The 24,227-nt window shown below is 38.4% G+C and overlaps 2 protein-coding genes across 3 annotated transcripts in view; one reads left to right on the top strand and one right to left on the bottom strand.

Annotated features, from left to right (window-relative positions):
• Positions 1 to 3,652: 3,652 nt before the first annotated feature.
• On the bottom strand, positions 3,653 to 6,585 carry LOC126370299 (uncharacterized). Its single transcript, XM_050015148.1, has 3 exons — positions 6,422 to 6,585; positions 5,270 to 5,742; positions 3,653 to 3,871 (listed from the first exon to the last, which is right to left on the bottom strand). The coding sequence occupies exons 1-3, from the start codon at positions 6,558 to 6,560 to the stop codon at positions 3,824 to 3,826; spliced, it is 660 nt and encodes a 219-aa protein (XP_049871105.1). The 5' UTR covers positions 6,561 to 6,585; the 3' UTR covers positions 3,653 to 3,823.
• Positions 6,586 to 10,076: 3,491 nt separating this feature from the next.
• The window catches only part of LOC126370288 (uncharacterized), a 45,271-nt gene continuing 31,120 nt past the window's right edge, over positions 10,077 to 24,227 (top strand). The window contains exon 1 of one of the 2 annotated variants that reach the window (XM_050015133.1): positions 10,077 to 10,206. In XM_050015133.1, the coding sequence (XP_049871090.1) occupies positions 10,200 to 10,206 (7 nt within the window). In that variant the 5' untranslated portion in view covers positions 10,077 to 10,199. Of the gene's footprint in view, positions 10,207 to 10,277; positions 10,331 to 24,227 lie in introns of those variants that run through there. The other variant, XM_050015134.1, reaches the window with a different exon arrangement.

Here is a 24,227-nt window from a genome sequence, read left to right as displayed (position 1 = left end):
GACTGTGTTCACGCGTCGAACACGCCACGACAAACGACTTCAAAGTCGTTTGTGATAAAGAGCCTTGATCGTAGCAAATCCGTGTTATTTGATTTTATCGCCCGACCAGCTTCGGTCCACAGTTTGTACACTCAGCAATAAAACAACGGTCGAATTTGAAAAGTTAATTCAAAGTTTCATGAAATAAAGCTGTAAGTATGGGAGACATTTGAATTTTCATCTTTTACTTACCTAAGTACTTTGCTTTAACAGAATAAACTTCATAGGTACCTACTATGTTAGAAAATCTTCAGTTGCATGGAGAAATATAATTTGCATATGCCACGGTTCATTTTGTAGCATTTTTATCAGGAGAAAGAATGATCCAAGTTTTTGATTTACGAGCACAACGGCAACGGGTTGAATGTAAATATTTATGATATGTATTGTTTCGCTAAGTTATAAAGTTGGAGTCTGAGTTGAAAACATTTAAGTTGTGGTAAGAAATTACTGAAAGAATCCCATCAAAAACAGGTCTAAGTAAAATGTTGCCAAGACGAAACCATAACCTGTCATCTCCCTAGCATCATTCCGTTTTTCACAGGATTCGCTTACCTAACCTGAAGATTTATTGACAGGGCCGGTTTTTTACAGAAGTGACTGCCTGTCTGACCTTCCAACCCGCAAAGGGAAAAGCAGCCCTATACAGGTTAGGTCACATACCCCCGAAAATGCATTTCTCGGGAATGTGGGTTTCCTCACGACGTTTTCCTTTACCGCTGAGCACGTGATAATCCTTTATGTTCCAAATATGAATTCGAAAACAAATTCGACTATCATTGGTTTAGGCCGGTGCTGGATTCGAATCTCCGATCTCAAAGTGAGAGGCAATTAAGCGTTCTATCAACTGGGCTCTATCTCACGGATCACGAGACCTCATGACTCGCACTGCCAAATAGTTAACAGATCTCTTGTAGAGCTAAGCTAATAAAATAACTCTACACGCCCTACCTCTACACGCCTTAACTTCACGCATTCTACACCTTATACAAAATATGAGGCTTGGCTCATACATAATGAAAACATACGGTGTAGGAGCTAGAAAGCATACAGGGATTCTTAGCAATACACATAAACATTGACTGCAAGCATGTAAGTAAACTTCGCCTTTTAGCAAAAGCGACATTACTCCCATAAATTGTATAATTTAGAGGAAAGTAAGGTTCTACTTAACATCTCGTAGGACTGAAAGAGTTTGGGCCTAACCGGAATAAAGAGCGGCCTCGGAAAGCTTTTACCCGGGAACCCCGCGAATGTCCCGCCTTTTATCCCGTCTTCCGACCCTGGTCCCGGAATTTCCGTATACGCGCCTTACAAAGAGTTGTTTGTTTTGTTCTGCCATCTTGATCGGTCTCAAAGGAAAAAGGGAAAAAATAGTAATGACTTGTACGTAACTAGTGTAAAGAGAACCATTTTCATAATTGGTTTGGTTTGGAGTAAGTACTCGTGTCATCGTAGAGTCATTCGGTGTCACGGGATCGAATTCCGATTCGGGCTTCAAACCTCTGAATGAGTTTTATTTCACGTTTGGATCATAGATGATTAATTCCCCACGGGTATAGCCAAGAAGTGAGATAATAGAAAGAAAAAAAGCCAGCCTATCGCCATGGATAGGTAGTTCATCATGTTTGGCACCACGCAATCCCTCAGTGAACTTGATTACAAGACCGAGATGATAAACAGTTGAACGCATGCTATGCTTTTCCTTTCGTCAGGAGTGCAATAGAAATAATTTCAGTAAATCTTTATTTAAACATCTTATGCAAAATATCTCTTAGCTATAAGTTAACTGTAAGCATTTTAAAACATAATAACATTAAGCGAACTCTCATTGGAATTGGTTTTGTGGGGTTTTTATTGTACCAATATTTTCTGTATTTTTATGAAAAATAAACATTTTACTTACTTAGTTTACTCCCAACTCCGCTAAAGAAATGGGTTGTAAGTACCTATGTGTTATAATCCAAATCAACAAGGATCTAGTCACGACAGGCGTATGTAAAAACGGCCTAAGTGCCTGTCGCGGTAACATTTTGATTTTAATTATCGCGTAATATGGTAATATGTAAACATATTACCACACAGACACACACACAGGGTAACGGGGTGTTAGTGACATCGTAACGAAAACTTTGAGGGATGATTCAGACCGTGATTCTGAGTTGATATCAAATGGAATTTGGCGTCGCAAAAATAATTTAAAAAACACTAAAATTTTCATAAATTTTCCTACTGGAAATTCAACTTGATATCAACTCAGAAGCATGGTCTAAATGGCCTTCAGTAAGTACTTGTTACGGTGACACTAACACCCATACGCACTTGGCTACCTGTACGTACTTGTACGGGGTGTAAGTGACATCATAACGAATACTGAGGGGAGTGATTCAGCTCATTATTCTGAGTTAATATCAAGTGGAATTTTCCATCGCAAAAGTATAGAATTAAGAATAATTAAAAAAAAAAACAAATAAATGAAGAATTTTGCGACGGACTATTCTACTTAAATATTAACTCAGAATCATGGTCTGAATCGTCCCCCTCAGTATTCGTTACGATGTCACTAACACCATATATATAATATGATAACTACACGTATGCATCTTTCTATTTCCATATCGTAATCTCTGAGGCATTCCCCGCAACAAATCTGTCGACGTTATTAAATTTATTAAACGTGGGTAATAGATGGCGTGGTAAGCGGTATATCGTATATGTAATAATTTATTAATAAACACGCCTTTGCTCACCGATGTTCGCTTCGTTATTTGAAACTTTGGATAGACTCATACATGTATTATTATCGTGCTATCTCCTAGGACATATCAGATGTAGGGATAAAGTTGAATTAAGTTGAAGTTGAGATTAAATTCAATAAAAACAAACAATGACGGTACACACAAGCTCATTGTGTCCTCGTACGGTCACGAGCATTAATATGTATCACTTTGGTACCACGTCAAATTAACTTTTTTTGACAAATTGAACTGTAAGTCTTACTAAATGTCAAAATATATGTTAGTACGACAGAGTTCTAAAGTGGGTACATTATATTGCTCGTGACTGTACACATAAAATTAATTACATACAGGCCCCGATTCCAGCAGACACCGCCTAATTTTATTTTAAGTTATATCCGTCATTTTCATATCCGTTGAAAAGGAAAGGGACGGATGATTCACATCTCTTAATTTTAGGAAGAATGAGTAAATGAATGAATAACCCGGGCGAATCAAAAGGTACGTCGCTGGTATGCAATCCGTTTGACGTGCTGTCTACTTAACTGTGTCGGGTTATTGACTGATGTAAAATTTTTAGACGGTTGGTTTAGATTTGTGCTTAAAATTGACGTGTGTTCCATAAATTTTATGCTTGTCGATTACCCGTCCCTTTCCTTTTCGGCGGATAAGAAAATGACAGATATAACTTAAAATAAAATTAGATGGTATTTACAGGAATTAGCACCACATACATATTAAATAGAGATTTCTTATAGAGTTTAGCCACCTATTGTAACATTTTGTGTTTTAGTTCCGTTTTTGATTATGTGACCAATAAACATACATACATAAACCCGCGCCTATTTCCCACCGGGGTAAGCTGAGACTACGGAATTCCATTTGCTTCTATCCTAACACACACACAGTCATATACCCTCTTGGTGAGAAATTGGCGAGGCCTAGGAAATTTCTGAGGTACAATCTTCTTCTATCGTGTGGGTTGTGAGGTGGATTACCAACCCCATCAACCCTGGTGTCAGGGTTACTATTAAGCCTAGTAACGACTAGTTACTTACATCAGTAAGTGGTAGCCGGGGTCGTCGTGTATGTACCTACAATAAAGAATTATGTGTCATAAACATGCAAAATGATAAAACAGATTCAAAGTTTACCTAATTTAATTGTCTAATACAATAAACCCACAATTTTAAAGGATTACTCACCCTAATGATATACAGAAACACGGGTTCTCAAAGGGTAATAAATAATTGGGTATATTTTTCTCGAAAGACATAATTACTTCCCCGAACCCTCTTCCCTTTTGCGCTTTTTAGGGCTCAAACTGGATGACAGCGGCAGCGGCGCGGCGGCGATAGCGGCGCGGGGAGAGGCGCGGCGGCCGCTGTTCCGTTCTCGATGCCAGCGACCAAATCGCGCGGTGCTGCGGCGGTATATAGAGTTGTGTCTCAAATAAACGCGATATCGAAACGGCGACGACGCATTTTCGATTGTAGTTCTTTTGTTTCGTTCCATTTATTATGGGCAAAAGAAGATCTGATTGATTGAAAGAGCAAAGGAAACAAAAAGTGAGTTTCAATCGTAGAGACACCGCTCGACTAGAGCGCACCGCTCGTACCCCGCTCCCCGCGCCGCTGCCATCGAGAACACTTCAATATAAATCTTAGCATTTGAACGCGCCGCTCCCCGCACCGCCACCGCCGCCGCGCCGCTGCCGCTGTCATCCAGTTTGAGGCCTTACGGTCCAAAAAATTATTTTGGGTACTCGCAAACAATTAATTTTATTTTGCAAGAGATTACAAGAAAATTGGTTTTTTAAAACACACAACACCAACACAAAACACACAACCTTTCTTTATCGTTAGATTGCTACCATAGAAAAAATAATAATACTCCCGTGATCATGGCACTTGCAACAGTGTCGAAATATCGGGAGTCTCATATCCCCATTTAAACGCGGTAAGAACCCGTTATTATGTGCTTTAATTTATGATAATAACCGCGTAAACTTATAACAATGTAATAATACTATGTATAGAAATGTATATTATGTATTCTGGGAGAAAATATTATGTGCGATATGCTGATCCCTTATCACCGTCAGGTTCACAATATCCAGCTTACGATATCGTATCAACAGTGGTTGCAAGTTGTTTTAGATGTCAAGAAAATAAACAAAAGAAAACACGACAGAAGAGTAAAACATTATCTATGTATGTTTTGTGTATAATTTTGAGGAACCTGGAACTTACAAGTTTTACCTAATGATCTAAGCTATAATCGCTTTTACGCAACGGTATCGAGTAGGAGGACGGTGTGGTGTATCCGTGATACGGCTGTGTAGACAAATAATTTTCATAACTTTCCTCCGCTTCGCATACAATTTGGAAAACCTTCTTTTTAACATCTCTTTGTACGCAATTGGGAAGCTTTATAGTTGACTCGCACATACTGTCAAAGAACAAATGCAACGGGTGTCTGTGTTTCTTCACCTTTTCTGCCTCCTCAGCTCTCCGTTTGTCCCTTTGCTCACACCATTTTATAAAATCTGCATCAACTTCCTTAAGTAAGTCTCGTAACGACGAGTCATCACCAACTTTCCTCTTTTCTTGCCTTTCTTGTTTTGAAGTCGAGATACTGTCCCCATTTTGACTTCTTTCGTCGCGTCCATAATGTTGAGTTTCGTCTAAAATCTCGGTACTTTGAGTTTCGGTTATTTCGGGCGAAGTATTTTGACTTCCAAGTGCGATACTGGATGAAATAATTTTATTATTAACCGATACTTTACCAGGTCTTTTGCGGCTTTTCATGTAGGGTAATAGAAATTCGAGGTGCTCTGCATATTTCCAGTTATTTTTTGTAAGAGTACCTTGGCCACTTTGGCCACCTTGGCCAGCTTTTATCCTTTTCAGTGACTCTCTATGACTATCACGTATTTTCTTCCACTCATTCTTCGCAGTTTTCACTGTAACATAAATAGTAAAATGTAGCACCAACGTATATGAAGTTACAGACAGAAAATAGCACAACATAATGAACTGTCTTCCCCATTCATCATGTCCGCTTACCTAACCTGAAGATTGTATAGGTCCGGTTTTTACAAAAGCGACTTCTGACTGTCTGACCTTCCAACCCGTGAAGGGAAAACCAGCTACATGTTAGGTGAGGTATGAGAATTGAATACCTCTGGAAAGAATGGTGCGAAAGAGAGGATGGAGTAGATAGATAGTTCTTCTTCTATCGTGTGGGTTGTGAGGTGAATTACCAACCTGATCAACCGTGCTATCAGGGTTATTATTAGCCAAAGGCCCCTAACATGGCTCATGTAACCACTACTTACGTCACTAAGTAGTAACCAGGAACAACGACTTAACATGCCTTCCGAAGCACAGATCATGTTACTTTTTGGACAATCAGGTGATCAGCCTGTAATGTCCAAACCAAACTAGGGATCACAAAGTGACTTTTGTGATGTTCCCACCGGGATTCAAACCCGGGACCTACGGACGTGAGCCCAACGCTCAACCACTGGAACACGGAGGCCGTTAGATAGTATGTAATTTTTTTTTTTAATAATAAAATATATTTATTTACCAAAAATATTTTTAGAATTAAATGAATGAATTATAATGAATTAAACTTACCATCTGGTATATCGGGATTATTCATTTCCTCCACTATCCTATTCCATGCAACATCCTTTTTATTCAAGTTGTGATAGCTCTTCGACTCAGTATTCCACAGTATAGGAAATCGTTTTACTGTCTCAATGAATTGCTTCATATTCGTATAATTAGTGCGGTTAGAATACGTGTGTACAGTACAAAACGCTGGAGAGCACTGACGAAGGACGTGCGAAGGGGGTACGGGGCAGATGGGAGGGGCTTAGCTTAGCTCACATAGCTTAGTTTGCATAGTTTCAGCGCGGGCCATACCGGGAGTGAACGGATTAGCGAGCGAAACGACGATGCGACGACGCGAGGTAGGTAAACAATACAAGCTAAGCGGCCCCGCTTAGCGACGAGCGAGGCTAGAGAACTATTGGCCCCAATTCCTGCAGACACCTCCTAATTTTACTTTAAGTTATACCTGTCATTTTCTTATCCGCCGAAAAGGAAAGGGACGGGTGATTGACAGCTCTTAATTTTAGGAAGAATGAGTAAATTAATAAATAACCCGGACGAATGGTTATTGGCCAATGTAAAATTTTTAGACGGTTGTTTTAGATTTGAGCTTAAAATTGACGTGTGTTCCATAAGTTTTATGCTTGTCGATTACCCGTCCCTTTCCTTTTCGGCGGATAAGAAAATGACAGATATAACTTAAAATAAAATTAGATGGTGTTTACAGGAATTAGCACCATTGTCACTACACAAAACTGCTATTCAAAATAGGGTTGACTCAATCAAGCCAAAGTGGGGAGCCAGTGTGTGTTTCCGAATTGTCACACTTTGATTCACGACGCGAACTCACGGACCTATGCTTAGCGATTTACATGAAGTATTCATTTCATTTTTCCGGATATGTGTCGATTGCTGCCGCTGGTCGCTGACATAGCTTAGCTCTTTTGCGGTGTAAACCTAAGTATAGAAAGCGGTGAAACCTCCGCGTAAAGAAACAAAACTGGGTATATAGGTGAAAAGATCCCCGCCCGCCGGCGGTGTGGCCTACTGCACTTCGATCTGCACACAACTATGGAAAACTGCGTCAGCTATGCTAAGTTTAACTCAGCTAATCTCTTGGTCTGCAACCCGCTCAAATATCTACCTTCCCTACTAATACTATATGTAGTACTACACTTACTTAAATATGTTAGCGATATCACTCATAATAATAAATAGAAATGGTATTATACACTCACTCCATACTAACAGCCCGGATAATATAAATTGTGTTTTAGACATACTAAAATACAGGGTGTTATCGACATCGCAACGAAATCTTCGAGGGTGATTCAGACCATTGCTCTGAGTAGTTATTATCAAGTGGATTTTCCCGTCGCAAAGTATGGAACTGAAAATAATTAAAAAAAACACTAAAATTGTCATGAATAGTTAAGCAATATCATGTACCTACCCACTTTAGAACCCTGCCGCACTATCATATTTGCCATTTAATGAGACTTACGGTTTAATTGGCAAAAAAGTTAATGTGACATGGTATCAAAGTGTACACATATTAGTACTTGTGACCGTACATACTTATACGGGGTGTAAGTGACATCGTAACTAATACTGAGGGGGTGATTCAGCTCATTATTATAATTTAATATCAAGTGGAACTTTCCATCGCAAAAGTATAAAATTGAAAATAATTTCGAAAAACACATTAAATATCATGAATTTTGCGACGGAAAATTCCACTTGATATTAACTCAGAATCACGGTCTAAATCATCCCCCTCAGTAAGTATTCGTTATAATGTCACTTACACCATGTATATTCGTAAAACCTGTTTGTCTATCTGTTACCTTTTGACGCTGAAAACACTGACCGATTTAGGTGAAATGTAATATAATATGGAGATAGTTTGAGAAATTGGGACTCCGGAAATACATAGGATGTTTTTTTTATCGCGGAAATCACGATATCACGGTAAGTAGATGAAAAGGGAGCATGGCGTCGCGGGCGGAAAACAATAAATCACGCCAAAAATTATATACGACTATGTCGTGAAAACCGACAGAAGGTAATCAAATTACGTTCTATAGAGATTATATTATTGCACGAGCGTAACATAAATATGGTTCATCATTATCCATCTAAGAACTTCTTAACAAAAGTGGCTGTTAAATGTCTTTTGTTATAGGTATTCCCTGACTCAGCCTACCCTATTAGCGATAACGGGCGTGATTTTGCGTATCTAAGGATAAGTACACAAAGGTCCTAAACCTAAGCACACACCGAAAACACAGCCCACATTAAATAAATACAACAAAATATCCAATTATATCAATCAAAACAAACTTATCAACTAGCTTAGCTTATTATTATTTAATCATCGTCTTGCAACTAATATTCTATTTTTACTTATATGTGTCATTGTATGTGTATATATATATATATATATATATATATATATATATATATATATATATATATATATATATATATATATATATATATATGTATGTAGTAGTAGTGTAGTTGTATATATATATATACATATATATATATACAACTACACTACTACTACATACTATACTATACTTATTACTTACTATAATAAAAAAATAATAATAAAAATATATTAATAATATTTTATTTATTTATTTATGTTTTTTCTCTTATTCTATTTTACTTTTTTGCGCGCTACACTGCAGCTGTACAAGTGTACTATATCCTCTGCCGAAGGTTGTCTGGAAGAGATCGCTCTTAGCGATAAGGCCGCCTTTGCCCACCTTAGAATAAGTTTACCCTGTAAATGTTTTGTGAATTTGTGTACAGTAAAGTGTTTTATTATTATATTCCTAAGGCAATATTGCACAAACAAAATTGCGCACAACATACCAGCTCGGTTATAAGTGAAATAAATAACATTCTAGTATAAACATAACATAACTAATAGTGACGTTCTGTTCCCGAAAATGTTCCCAAAGTGGGAATGTCCCTGTTGTAAAAACTCTTTAATATGTCTGCTTTTGCCTTTCAAATTATTCTTTCTTGTACTCTGATTTTGCCTGGCTAAAACTAGACCATGGCCGCGATTCCTGCAGACACCTCCTAATTTTATTTTAAGTTATATCGTCATTTTCATATCCACCTAAAAGGAAAGGTACGGGTGATTGGCAACTGTTAATTTTAAAATGTATGAATAACCTCAGCGAATAAAATAGGCATCTCGCTGGTATGCAACCCGTTTGACGTGTGCTGTTTACTTAATTCTGTCGGGTTACTGACCAATATTAAATTTGGGAGAGTTTTCAAAATTCCTGCCTAAAATGTGTTATCCATAAATTTTATGCCTGTCGATTACCCGTCCCATTTCTTTTCGGTGGATAAGAAAATGACAGGTATGACTTAAAATAAAATTAGATGGATATGGAAGGAATCAAAACCCCCTCCACCCTCCGGTTGATTGAGGGGAGGCCTGTGCCCAGCAGTGGGACGTATATAGGCAATTTATGTATGAAGGAATCAGCTCCATTGAAGCTCTTTTTACATAACTTTTGCGACTTTTTACTGCCGGGAATATTCCCCAAAAGGGAAACCGGGAGAGGCATGTCAGTGAACATAACAATCAACGTATTTCAGCAGTTTCGGGCATTTCCCTTCAGTAGCTTTCAAGCCGTCGCGAGGGGCGGTCGTGTCGCCCAGTAAACCTTAACTTTACGATGATCGTAGATTTGTGAGGTCATTCTAACATGTTACTTTGTGAAATTGTTTGATGTGATGTAAATAGTTTGTGATTAATAACACTTCAATGCCTGGTGAGTTTTATTTTGAGTTATTGTAGAAGATGGTATTTTTGTTGTGGTTGGAATTTAATTTTAAGGAAGAGAAATGTGTCAAATGGAGTACCATAATCTCTGCTTACCACGGTGGGAAATAGAAGTGAGTTTATATACTTATGAATATAATAGAATAGAATGTAAGTTGTTTATTATAACTTCGGAATATTTGGTCAGGCGTAAATAAAGTTCGACATATAATAAATGGTGTACGATCACGAGTACAAGTATGTAAACACTTTGAAACCATGTCACATTAACTTCTTCGACAAATTAAGTCTCGTTAAATGTCAAATATGATAGCGCGACAGGGTTCTAAAGTGGGTACATGACATTGGGCATGACTGTACATTCATTACATTACTTATAAATTAATAAGCCGTGAGTGAGCACAGTCAGAACTCAACTCTCACTCTGAAGTCGCAGTTTGGATCCAGCAAGCAATGATTGTGGAAATTGAATTCATGTTTCGTCATATACTGGGTGTGAGTGACATCGTAACGAACACTGAGGGGGATGATTCAGACCATGATTCTGAGTTAATATCAAGTGGAATTTTCCGTCGACACGAAATTGGTTCGAATTCTATATAAAATTAAGTCTTTTAGTTGTAAGAAAACCTATAAACCTCTTTCTTAAATTGCTGGAATAATCCGTTCTAGCATTTACGGCGTGATTCGACTCGCACTTTTGTTGACATTGTAAGGAAGTCATAAACGTAGTTTGGAACTGTTTGATGCGACAATTTGCTTTGGAATAGTTCGTTTCAATTCATTCGTTTGTCTTTTCACTTGTTTTCGTGCGATTGACGGTCTCAAATGGTATTTACTACTTAACCGGACAAATCAAAATCAAATCAAATCAAATATACTTTATTGCACACAACATACAAAACAAATTAACACAGATGATGATAGATACAGTACAATCTGGCGGCCTTATTGCTAAGCAGCAATTTCTTCCAGGCAACCAGTGGATAGGAATCATTATTTTTATTTGGTGCGGGACAGTGCAACATCTAGTATAAAATAATAAATACTATAAATAAAAAAAAAACAAATAAAAGTAAAAAAATAAATAAAAAAATAAAAATAAAATAGAAATATATAAATATAAATACATACATACATATACCCATTTATATCAGACGTATATATTATAATTAACAAATGATAAATTGACAAATGGGGAGCGCAGAGAGCTTTGGACTCTTCAATAAATAACCCTGACAGCTGGTATGGTAGATTATCCACCCACAACCCACACGACAGAAGAAAAATATAAAAAGAAGAATATGTGATGTCAGGAACTGTAATACTTAGCATTATGACATGTAAAAAAAATAAAGGACATCTTAGACCATCTGCGGTAACACATGTTTAAAGATGATCGGCGAATCCATTAAAATAGGTACTAAATAAATGCCACCGGAATGACCGAAGCAGAAATGATACCTACACTGCTACGAAGAAAACTTCAGAAAAGAGACAAGTACGAAAGTGAAATTCCAATCTCTCGGGACGTTTAGAGTCGGGGCAATACGGAAATTTCCCAGCATAAAGGCCAAGCCACATAGGCGGTAACTGAGCGTAACTGGAGCGGATTTTTATAAAACACTTTGTATGTTACTTAAAAACCGTGGCCCGATGTACAGAGCTTGATTGAAACACAAGGCCAAAGTAGTTAATATCCGAGTTTGTACTCAAAATGCTACGTAGAAATCCGGTTGCGACCCGTTGCGATCTACCACCTCTGTGTGGCGTGACCTTCACAGCTGAAACGCTCCACCCGGACTGAGAAAATGTTTTCACTGCAAATTCTACAATATCAACCACGATCATTTTACTGGCTCTTGTGTGAGATTATTTCTCAGATTGCTTTTATTATTACTCTGATACTTTTGCATTCGTGGGTATATAGATACCCAAATCTATACGTAGATATTAAGAACATCATAAGAAAACTCATTAGACCCACTAGTCGATACTAGTGATGTAACAAATATTCGTATTCGCCAAATAAATTCGTAAAATTTGTGCGAATATGAATGTGCAAAAGCCGTACAGGATGTTAGTGACATCGTAACGAATACTGAGGGGGATGTTTCAGACCATGATTCTGAGTTGATATCAAATGGAATTTCTTCTCGGAAAGTTCTTGTGAGATTTTTTTTCAGTTTCATGCATTTGTGACGGAAAATTTCACTTGATATCAACTCAGAATCATGGTCTGAATCACCCCTCAAATATTTCGTTATGATGTCACTAACACCCTGCATAAAGGGTTGGAAATAATGTTTTTTAATATAAAAAAATATGGAAGCGTGTAAAGGTAAAATAACATACTTACCTATCTATGCAATATTGCAAGTTTTTAAACCGACTCCAAAAGAAGGAGGTTATCAATTTGATTTTTATATACTTAATATGTCATAATTAAAGCACATAATAACGGGTTCTTACCGCGTTTAAATGGGGATATGAGACTCCCTGGGGTAAACTTAAAACAATGTATACTTAATATGTCATCTGAATTGAGATTCCAATAATGTATTCACTAAAATATTACTTATTTCTTAATTTTTAATAGACAGCTTTTGAAGTCGGTTTTTTAAATTACTTTTCGAACCATATCACATACAAAAGAGGCTCATTTTTAAAAGTAGTTTTAGAGGATTATACATAAACATTTTAGAAACATATCAAATATCCAAGGAATCTAGTAACCCAATGAAAATATTTAACATAATTTAATTAGAAAAGAAAAAAGTAAAAAAGATAAAGCAAGATTAATGGAAAGAGCTAACGTGACTGATCGTTTTTGTAAAACACGTTGTGACCTGCGGTCAAAGTAGGCTTAATACCCGACACGGGAAATCCCTTCTTAATTCAGATAGAACATTGCTATATCTCTAGTGACGCAGGTTTATGTTCGAGTGAGGTCAGAAAAGGTTTACTACACCTTTGTTCGACACTTCCCAGTAGTGTTGCCAAAATCCGGGACAGACGGGTAAAAAAGGCGGGATTCTAAATCGGGACACAAAAACAAATGTCAATTTTGTTATACACTAGTTCCATTGACAACCATTATTAATTGTATCATGATCCGTGCTTTGTAGGGCACGTTAAACAGTCGGTCCCGAGCGTTGAGCTCACGACCCGGAGGTCCCAGGTTCAAATCCCGATGGGGACATATAAATAATTTTGTGATTCCTAGTTTGGTTAGGACATTACAGGCTGATCACCTGATTGTCCAAAAATAAAGATGATCCGTGCTTCGGAAGGCACGTTAAGCCGTTGGTCCCGGTTACTACTTACTGATGTAAGTAGTCGTTACATGTGCCATGTCAGGGGGTCATAACCCTAACACCAGGGTTGATGAGGTTGGTAATTCACCTCACAACCCACACGATAGAAGAATATTTACTGAAGTAAGTACGGCTCAATAGTAACCCTGTCACCAGAGTTGATGAGATCGGTCATTGATCACGCAACCCACACGAGAGGAGATCAGTGACAACCCTAGCTCACCCCGGACACTTCATACAAAAAAGCTTGTTTTACACAGACTCATTGAGGATATCGTACACGCGCATATATGTGAGTGACATCTGACGCCCATACGATTGAAGACTACAGTAAGACCGAGAGGTGGCTAGATAAACCTAGCTCAGCTTTTTTTTGACGTGACTTATTGTAGATTTGCCGCAGATGGCATTAACTACTTGGCCGGACAAATGGGGAGCGCTGAAGGCTCTCACCCGGTACAACATTTAAGACAACAGGCCTGAGGTTGCCCAGGTGGGCGCGAACCTCGGCTCAGGACGTCGTCTGAAAAATATTTGAAAGAATTTTAATTAACCCACTAGGGTCGATAGCCCTGATTAAGGGAAATCGTCCACCACGCCGGTGGGGTCGGTATCGGGGTCCTGAAGTCTAGCTACTAGCTCAGCAGCTAGTGTCGTTGCAAAGAGTTGCCGTTCTATGCGTAGTATTATTCCTTACTCTATGGCCCGAGTCAAATCCGCTGAAAACAAGTTTAGTGCATTGGTTTCGGCAAACTTTCGGCCATGTATTTGCTGAGGTTTTTTTTTCTAGACACTGCGACACACACAGGCCGTGTTTTTTTCTTTTTCGTTCGTATCGTGCACTGGAAATGCATATTTTTCTTTGTTTCTTTGCGTTTCCTTCTTCTTTGTTTAGTAAACAATTTTAAAACTCAAGACTCTTTTTCACACAAAGATATTTTCTCCGCACTTACAGAGCCTTTAGTAAATATATACATATATAACATACATAAATAGCCTATATTTATGACGGAAAATTCCACTTATCAGATATTAACTCAGAATCATGGTCTGAATCATCCCCCTCATTATTAGTTACGATATCACTAACAACAAATACTTTGCCTCTAGCGCTAATACGAAATGTTATGTAATTACTTGTAAGGAATATCTTCAAGATTAATTTAAAGGATAACTACCTATACCTGGATGGAATTATTAACTCCAACCAAAATTCAGAATATTCGAGGGGTCATTCTTTGGACCTCAAAATGTGTTTCTTTTGTTCTAAATAGTTTAGTTTAGACCCTGACCGCTATTCCACCTAATGGAGAGGGATGACACCTTAGGGGATGAAACACGTTTGACACAAACATTGTTCTAAACTTTCTTTTCCTTTATGACCGACATTACCAATTCTAGAGTCAGGGTTATTAGTGAGCCACCGGAGACCGTCGACTTGATACCTTAATGACTTTATTGTTATTGAAGTAAAGAGTACCCCTGGACCAATGTATTAACGTGTTAGTTGTGTGTAGTCAAACAGACTTCAGTAAAATTTCGCTACATTGGCGATGTCTGTTTCATTATGAATATCGCCAATCGTACCATTAATAGTCCGGAGCTGCTTAGTAGCGTCAAGCTGCGTACTAAGTTAATGAATTTACGGAAACGTCCCATATTGTTCACACCCTTCACGCGAGTAAATTACAGGCGTAATGCATTTCTTTTGCGCGGAGCTAGAAGTTTCAACGAGGCTTCCAGTAATGTGGATATTGACCTCTTTAGCACAAGCACAACCACAAAAGACTACTGACACAAGGCTATTTTAACACCATCAATTAGTGTATTGCATGGATAAAGTGAGTAAACTGGCACTGTTTGTGATTGCTATTGTTTCTGTTATGGACGCATGTTTGAAATTTATTTTTATTAACGTTCTTTTTATGTTCATTTAATTAGCCTACTTTATAGAGTAACTATATTGAAACCTATAGGTGGAGATTTGTAATTAGCATTTAGATACTAATGATTTTATTCAATTCAGCTGTTAATCTTCCTAAAAGTACATAAATAAATAAAATCATTTAAAAAAACCGGAGCTGTCAGGGTGTTTGGACCGTCGCTATTATACGTTTCGGCGTCAATAGATGGCGTAAGTGTAGCCACACCATTCGGTGATCGAAATGATTATTTTTGTCATAACAACCTCCGTGGTCTAGTGATTACAGCGTCAGGCTCACGATTTTTATAGAAGTAGATGACAATGGCAAATATAAAACTGTTAACTAAATGTTCAGTTGTGGCAGACTGGTGCCCGAGCTAGGCAGTGGGCCTGTGTTACAGGTCACCAGGCCTCCACTCCTGACTGCGCATGCAACACGGTTTAGTACATACAATTGATGACATTCGCATTTACAATGTGATAGATGTCCAACCATTTTAAAGTGCGAAAACAATATTATGGTAAGAAAATAAGAAATATACGTAGTTTAAAAATAATAATAATAATAAGAAAATTAAATAAGTAAAAGTAAAAAAAAAAATAAGTTACAAAAATAAAAAAAAAAATATAAAAAGAAATGTATGAGTGTGTGTGAGTGTGAGTGTGTGTGTGTGTGTGTGTGCGATGCTGATAAGAAGCTCATCACGATCTAGAGGTCCGGGTTCGAGTTGTGAGACTGTCCTTTGTTTGAAAAAGTAAGATGATTCCGTGCTTCGGAGGGCACGTTACGCTGTTGGTCCCGGCTATTAGCCGTAAAAACACCTTCACCAAGCCGCAGTGGAGCAGCGTGTTGGAGTATGCTCCATATCCCCTCCGGTTGATTGAGGGGAGGCCTGTGCCCAGCAGTGGGACGTATATAGGCTGTTTATGTAAATGGTCTAGAGTACCAACAAATAATAAAAAATATTATAAACCCTTCCTATTTTCTTCAGGTTTACTCTGAGTCTGAAGTGATTGCCAACTTCCTATTTAAATAAGAATAATATAAATATATTAATAATATCAATTTCCTTAGTGATTTCGTGTTTTGACGTTTAGTAAAACTCAGTTAGTTAGAAACTGGCCCCGATTCCTGCAGACACCGCCTAATTTTATTTTAAGTTATATCCGTCATTTTCATATCCGTCGAAAAGGAAAGGGACGGATGATCACAGCTCTTAATTTTAGGAAGAATGAGTAAATGAATGCATAACCCGGGCGAATCAAAAGGTACCTCGCTGGTATGCAATCCGTTTGACGTGCTGTCTACTTAACTGTGACGGGTTATTAACGGATGTAAAATTTTTAGACGGTTGGTTTAGATTTGTGCTTAAAATTGACGTGTGTTCCATTAATTTTATGCTTGTCGATTACCCGTCCCTTTCCTTTTCGGCGGATAAGAAAATGACAGATATAACTTAAAATAAAATTAAATGGTATTTACAGGAATTAGCACCACTAGCCTATTATAAATGTAACCGAGACCTAATTATATATTTTTTGCCGTTTTATTGCGCTACTTATTAATTGAAAATTCACATCTTCGAACAACTTAAGTACTAATTTAAATAGAATCTTTACGAGTTTTCCAATACACAAGACGTAGCTTTTTAAAAGTTTGTTACGAGTTTTAATTTCACGTCAAGGCTATGAGAACTTTTTGCAGGCGCTGGAGGCTTATTAGTAAAAGGTGGATAACATGAAAATAATTAAAATGTTTTCAGGTATCTTTTAAGTAAAAGATTTATAATATTGAGGTGAAATTGATGTGCCTTACGCTTACGCATCTTACTTACGCTACTTTTAAGGTTCGGTACCTAAAAGGTAAAAATGGGACCCTATCACTAAGTTAACTAAAGCCAAAGTTTTAGTCAAGTTGCAAAGATTATGACAATTGACAGAAGCAGTGATAAAAATACATGTCACCTTATGTGAATCCCACACAATTAGGTCACGTCAAAAAAAAACCACCTAGGGTGTTCTTCTTCTATTGTGTGGGTTGTGAGGTGGATTACCAACCTCAGCAACTAGCTGATCTAGGGTGTTATACCTTTTGTATACTGCCATGATTTGGCTCGCCAACACACCATCACTCTGTACAGGTAGACCGTCCTGCATTGACTGACTGTTTATCTTGCTCTGTATTCAGATGACTGACTGTAGACATTTCTCATATTAAAAACAGGGACTTGAGCATGATCTTGAGGGCTGTCTCAGTTGAGATTAGTTTATTAATACCACCCTTAAAAGAGTAGCTCGGTGGCGCAGCGGTTAACGCGCTCGGTCTGCGATTGTTGAAGTAAAGAAACTTTCGCAAAGGCCGGTCATTGGATCGGTGATCACAAAAAAAAAGTTTTCATCTCGAGCTCCTCCGTGCTTCGGAAGGCACGTTAAGCCGTTGGTCCCGGCTGCATTAGCAGTCGTTAATAACCATCAATCTAAACAGGGCCCGCGTGATGGTTTAAGGCCCGATCTCCCTACCCATCCATAGGGAAGGCCCGTGCCCCAGCAGTGGGGACGTTAATAGGCTGATGATGATGATGATTCAGATGACGTATGCATCCGAGACAAGGATAACAATATCAATACACTACATAAGGGTTTGAAAGTAGGTGACAGGTCAATATCATATATTGTTATCAATGTCGCTGTCGATTGTCATAATCGTTTGCAACTTGTTGCCTTCTTGTTGGTCTAACAGAAAGCACGGAGAGGCGTGGGTAATGAGAATACAAACTAAAACCTCAAATGTAGGCGGCAGCACTGTTGAGTGTTCCATAATTTTGACAGTTCTCCGTACTGTCCAGCTAAAATTCGTGATAAATTGCTATAATGTGAATCAACGAGTGTATCCCGTCTAAAGATGAGTTAAGTACGAAAAAGAAAAATCAGCCAGTTGGATAAAGGCAGTTTTGATTGAAAATAAGTTTTCTTCTTTCCGATCTGCAGGGAATAAATAAAACAACTATTATTTTGCAGTTAAACGCTGCGAAAAAGAGTTATAGCAATAGGTTTGTTTATTCAAGTAGTCCATACTATTTAAGTGTGTAGAACTGTCAAAATTTAAGAATACTCAACAGTAGCGACACCTATGGGAGAAATAGGCAGTTTTCATTTAGTTACTTCACCATGCTATGAATCTATACCTCTGACTGCCCCAATGAATATGGGAATATAGTGTAAGCATATTTATAACGGCCTCCGTGGTCCAGTGGTTGAGCGTTCTGCTTCTGATCCGGAGGTCTCGGGTTCGAATCCCGGTGGTGACAAATCACTTTGTCATCCCTAGTTTGGTTAGGACATTGCAGGCTGATCACCTGATTGTCCAGAAGTACGATGATCCGTGCTTCGGAAGGCACGTTAAACCGTTGGTCCCGGTTACTACTTACTAATGTAAGTACGTAGTTGCTTGAGTCACGTCAGGGGCCTTTAGCGGCTCAACAATAACCCTGACACCAGAGTTGATGAGGTTGGTGATCCACCACATATTTATGTTTATGTTGTAAATTGCTTGCTGTATCATGACTGTTAACAGTACATTACATGGGGTGGGTCTGAGTAAAATTTATGTCCATAGGAGGGGTATTAAGCCAATACTTGTCACAGTAAATTGCAAGCCGTGTGACCTAATTACGGCGGCCATATTGATTCCTGTTCGTCAACAATTCAGTTTTCTTACTGTACCTACTGTACGGTTCTTCTATCATCGGAGTGAGAGCCTTCAGCGCAGTCAAGTAGTTAATATCATGTCACACCAAATCTACAATAAGTCGCATCATGAAAATACTTCATCGTCATCATCATCATTTTGCATCGGGAAATCTGTGGGTCGGGTACACCAAAAAATCACTTGAGACCCTGCAAATACTAATAATGTCTTTAGGATGGTGTTGGGTCTACCGCGTTTTTGTAGCGCTTCGGGGATGTTTCTTACGCAAAAAACTGGCTCCCTGCTCACCAGGGTGAGAAACAGCCCCAATAGCATCCTGAAGACATTAGCTGACCGATACACATCGCCGCTTTGGAGGTGTTTTGTGCGTAGGGTGACGATCACGGGAACTTACCCGTTCTCGTGATGGTCATGAATGCGTGCAAAATATAATTATATTACTAACAATAGTTTCATAAGTCACTTTTTACTAACATGACACCGCCTAATTTTATTTTAAGTTATATCCGTCATTTTCATATCCGTCGAAAAGGAAAGGGACGGATGATTCACAGCTCTTAATTTTAGGAAGAATGAGTAAATGAATGAATAACCCGGGTGAATCAAAAGGTACGTCGCTGGTATGCAATCCGTTTGACGTGCTGTCTACTTAACTGTGTCGGGTTATTGACGGATGTAAAATTTTTAGACGGTTGGTTTAGATTTGTGCTTAAAATTGACGTGTGTTCCATAAATTTTATGCTTGTCGATTACCCGTCCCTTTCCTTTTCGGCGGATAAGAAAATGACAGATATAACTTAAAATAAAATTAGATGGTATTTACAGGAATTAGCACCATTATAGATGTAATTTTTTGATCCGAAATAAACAATTTTTATTTATTTTTTTATTTTACTTCTATGGTTGTGAAGTGGATGACCAACCCTAGTGTTAGTGTTAATATAGAGCCTCCAAAAGACCTTGATTGCCTGAAGTAGAGAAAGAATAGGCATATCGTCATGGCATTACGGGCGTGTATATGTTCCACCACAAGATTTGAACCTGTTTACCTTAGAATATAAGCCGCTCTTTTTGCCACTTGATCTGTAACTCGATCTCTTCCAATGTAATTATTATGACCCTTAACCCTTTCACAGACAGAGACCATGGGTCATTATTGGTGGTTCATAATAGGTAGTATGACACCTTGGAATCGGAACGTCTGTAGACGTTCTATCCTTGAAAGTGTTAATAATTTGAACGGAAATCTGATGATATTAAATGAAATTGCCTTTGGTGTATCTCGTCACATTGAAACTGGCATTCGGTTGAAATTCCTCCGATAGCCGAAAATGGATTACGTAATTTAACGTAATTTGTGGTTTTACCCATTTTGGCTTGTACGTTGATAAGATTTTTCACAATAAGTACCTTCTGGTGTTATTGAAATGAAATACAACAAAACAGTGGCATAAAATATCGACATATTGTGCTGTCCGAAGTCACGTTAAAGGTGAAAAAATACGTTGATGAAAAATACTTTTGAGCAGACGATTTATAGCGACTCAAGAAGGGGGGGATCACTTCTTTGTCTAGGGAAACGCAGCGTGAGTGGACCCCTAGCAATATGGCGGGACGACCTGTAGCAGGTGGCTGGAAGCGCCTGGATACAAACTGACGGTAGGGCTTTGTGGCGCGCCTTGGGAGAGGCCTATGTCCAGCAGTGGAATAAGCGTGTCTACCACGAGAATTTGTTCACAAAAATCACATGCCAAGGCGCTTACAAGGTTTTAAATATGTACCAAGTCATATGGTGTGGCGCCACCACACCATTATATATGTGGGTGTGGGTGGTGTGTGTGTATACATGTTGTGGTGTGGTGTGATGTGGATGTGGATATGGGTGTACGGGTGTGGTGTGGGTATGGTGTGGGTGTGTGGGTGTAGTGTGGTGTGGTGTGGTGTGGGTGTAGGTGTGTGGGTGTGGTGTGGTGTGGTATGGTATGGTGTGGTATGGTGTGGTTTGGTGTGGTGTGGTGGGGAGTGATATGGTATGGTGGTTGTGTATATGTGTATGTGTATCAAGTGACGATATGTTATCAATCCTATGTTACACGCTTTCTATGCCTTGCTTGTTTTGCTTTTTTGCTTGATTGGCTTACCTGTAGGCTTAATAAAGAAAGTTGTTCGGGTAATTTTTCTCGATTTTCCTCTCAGATATTGCCCTAAAACGAGGTTCGCATCCATCAAAGCACCCTTACGCGTATTGTTTCTTTTTCTACAATAAATCAAATCAAAAAAAGGCTACAATGCATCAATGTGTTGCCATGCTTTTGAGTACAAGTAGCATTGAGTATATTTTCTCTATAGTAACATCTTAAGGCAGTCTCCCATGCGAAGCACGAAGCAAACTTATGCTTTCCATTCATTCCGCAGACGCCATTTTCCGATCACTTGCTCCTGCAAAAGGAACCTTTATGTATTCTTCAAAAGCTTCACTCTATTTTCTATACGGAGCACGTATGCCAGAATCTCTAAATTTTCACTTTGAAAAGCTTTGAAATATTGAGACCTCACTGACCCTCCTACAAAATACGTAAACCTACCACTTATTTGTTATTCTGTGGTCCAATCCCTTTTCAATTAGAAAGGACAGAGTAGAATTTAATCCATCACACTACTTTGATGCGGTTTAGAAAAGTTTTATTAACTACTAGATAAGTAAACATTTTGTGTGAAAAAAATATGTTGTTATTATTTCGCAAAGATTCAAAGTAAATTAATAGAAAAAAAATCATTTCGCAGAACGTGGATTTTTATTCAAAAGAATTGAAAAAATTTAAAAGGAAAACATTAATTTTGCGAAGGCAAATTCCACTTGATATTAACTCAGAATCATGAGCTGAATCATCCTCCTCAGCATTCGGTACGGTGGCATTTCACGAGGAATTATGGCGTTGACAGCGAGCGACTCCCGCTTTGGCGAGTCTATTTACGGCGCGTTCGCTTTATTTTCCCTCTACGTCGAGCGACTTTTCTATAGTACAGTTTGATAAAAACTGTTAAGAAGTCAGCTTTTCATCAATCAGAAATGTATTTTTAGGAAATAAACCAGCATGACTAAAATTAGAAAATAAAACAAAATGACAGACACGACGTCAAACTACTCGCCGTAGACAGACCCGCCGTTCGGGGAGTCGCTGTCAACGTCATAATTCGTCACTGCACCCTGTATAACGTGGCACTTTTACAGGCATTTTCAGGGAAAATATCCGTTGAGCCACGACAGCGGTGTCGTGGGTCATAAATATGCAAACGCGAAGATAAGCCACATTGACAAGCACGCCACTGCATAACACAAGCGACTGTAATAATACTATGGTAACTCAGGGTTCAGATTTTTGAGGTAAAACCTTTCATATACATGATATATTATGTCGTTTATTCCTTATTTTTCATTAATGTACCCACCACTATTCATTTTAGGAATGGTTGGTTATAATGAACTGAAAGTGAGAAGGGATTTAGCACTTGTCGCTTATATCTTTAAAAGTGTTTAGAGGGAAATTATTTAATTCAGATATCTTTAAATTGGTTGGTCTATGTGTACCGAACGGATACGTGAATCGGCGGCGGCGCGGCGGCCGAAATTACCGGCTGTACCGAGCAGAAGGATTAACTTGCTGGTTCATCATCACCAGCCCATTAACGTCCCCACTGCTGGGGATGTATAGGGAGATCGCATGGATGGATAGGGAGATCGGGCCTTAAACCACCACGCGGGCCCAGTGCGGATTGGTGGTTATTAACGACTGCTAATGCAGCCGGGACCAACGGCTTAACGTGCCTTCCGAAGCACGGAGGAGCTCGAGATGAAAACTTTTTTTTTGTGGTCACCCATCCTATGACCGGCCTTTGCGAAAGTTGCTTAACTTCAGCAATCGCAGACCGAGCGCGTTTTCCGCTGCGCCACCGAGCTCCTCAACTTGCTGGATATGAAGAGCCAATCACGCGAGCGTACCGCACCCTCAACCTTTATCTGTAGGCTAAGTGAATTCACAAAAATAATTTGATATATAATTATAAACTGCAAAAAAATCCTAGTTATGTACTACACTATCGCATTGGGATAAACCTATAATGGTAGATGTAAGTGACGAAATAAATAAATAAAATAAACAAGTCACTGATGTCGCTGACTGGCGTATCTGAAATTTATGGCGAAGCTAATTTGCACATTTTGCTTTTGCCAATAAGACAAAAAATATTTTAGCAAAATATTGCAGATACGTCAGTTTGCAAAATCAGCCACGAAATGTCGACGCTACGTTTTATAACATCACTGAAGCTTACTACTAATTGTGTATTAAAAATACTGCTACAGGATAGGCATCCTTCTGAAATCGACTTTATTCTTTATTTTGTAATAACGTTTTTTTAGTCCATGGTTTTTCTTAGTACTTCGTTTTATAATACCTATTCATTCAATTTAATCCAGGTTTAATCCCAGTGCCAAACCTAGTACTAACTTTATAATAAGGCGGTATGAGTTTGAATTAAAATATGTTTCATTAATTTTAAAATTAACAGTTGTCAATCATAATTAAAACACATAATATCGGAGTCTCATATCCCTGCTTTAAACCCGGTAAGAACCCGTTATTACGTGTTTTAATAATAATTATGATAATAACCGCGTAAACTTAAAACAGTTCTCAATCATCTGTCCGTTTCCTTTTCGGCAGATAAGAAAAAAATATATATATACGTGTAGTAAGACCACGGTAACACGATCATTAACTAACATACGGATACCTGGATATACATAAAGCTGCCTCAGGTACATGCTCTATAAATAAAACAACCATTGAAATAATAAATAATAAGTATATTGGTTACTTACTCTAAATTTCCAAAACGCACGCGTGCTCAAACACAAGTGTACACGTGTTCAAAATGGTACGTCTGCCTTCGATGCGTGCTCGAATCAAAAGAGCCCCAATGAAAGACAAACACGCCTTTTTATACCCTTTCTCCTAGTGTTGCCATATGAAGGCAACACAAATTCGCACAAAATTACA

The sequence above is a fragment of the Pectinophora gossypiella genome, chromosome 10 (assembly GCF_024362695.1).
Source record: "Pectinophora gossypiella chromosome 10, ilPecGoss1.1, whole genome shotgun sequence".
NCBI lineage: Eukaryota > Metazoa > Arthropoda > Insecta > Lepidoptera > Gelechiidae > Pectinophora > Pectinophora gossypiella.
This window is presented reverse-complemented; position numbering and strand designations above follow the sequence as displayed.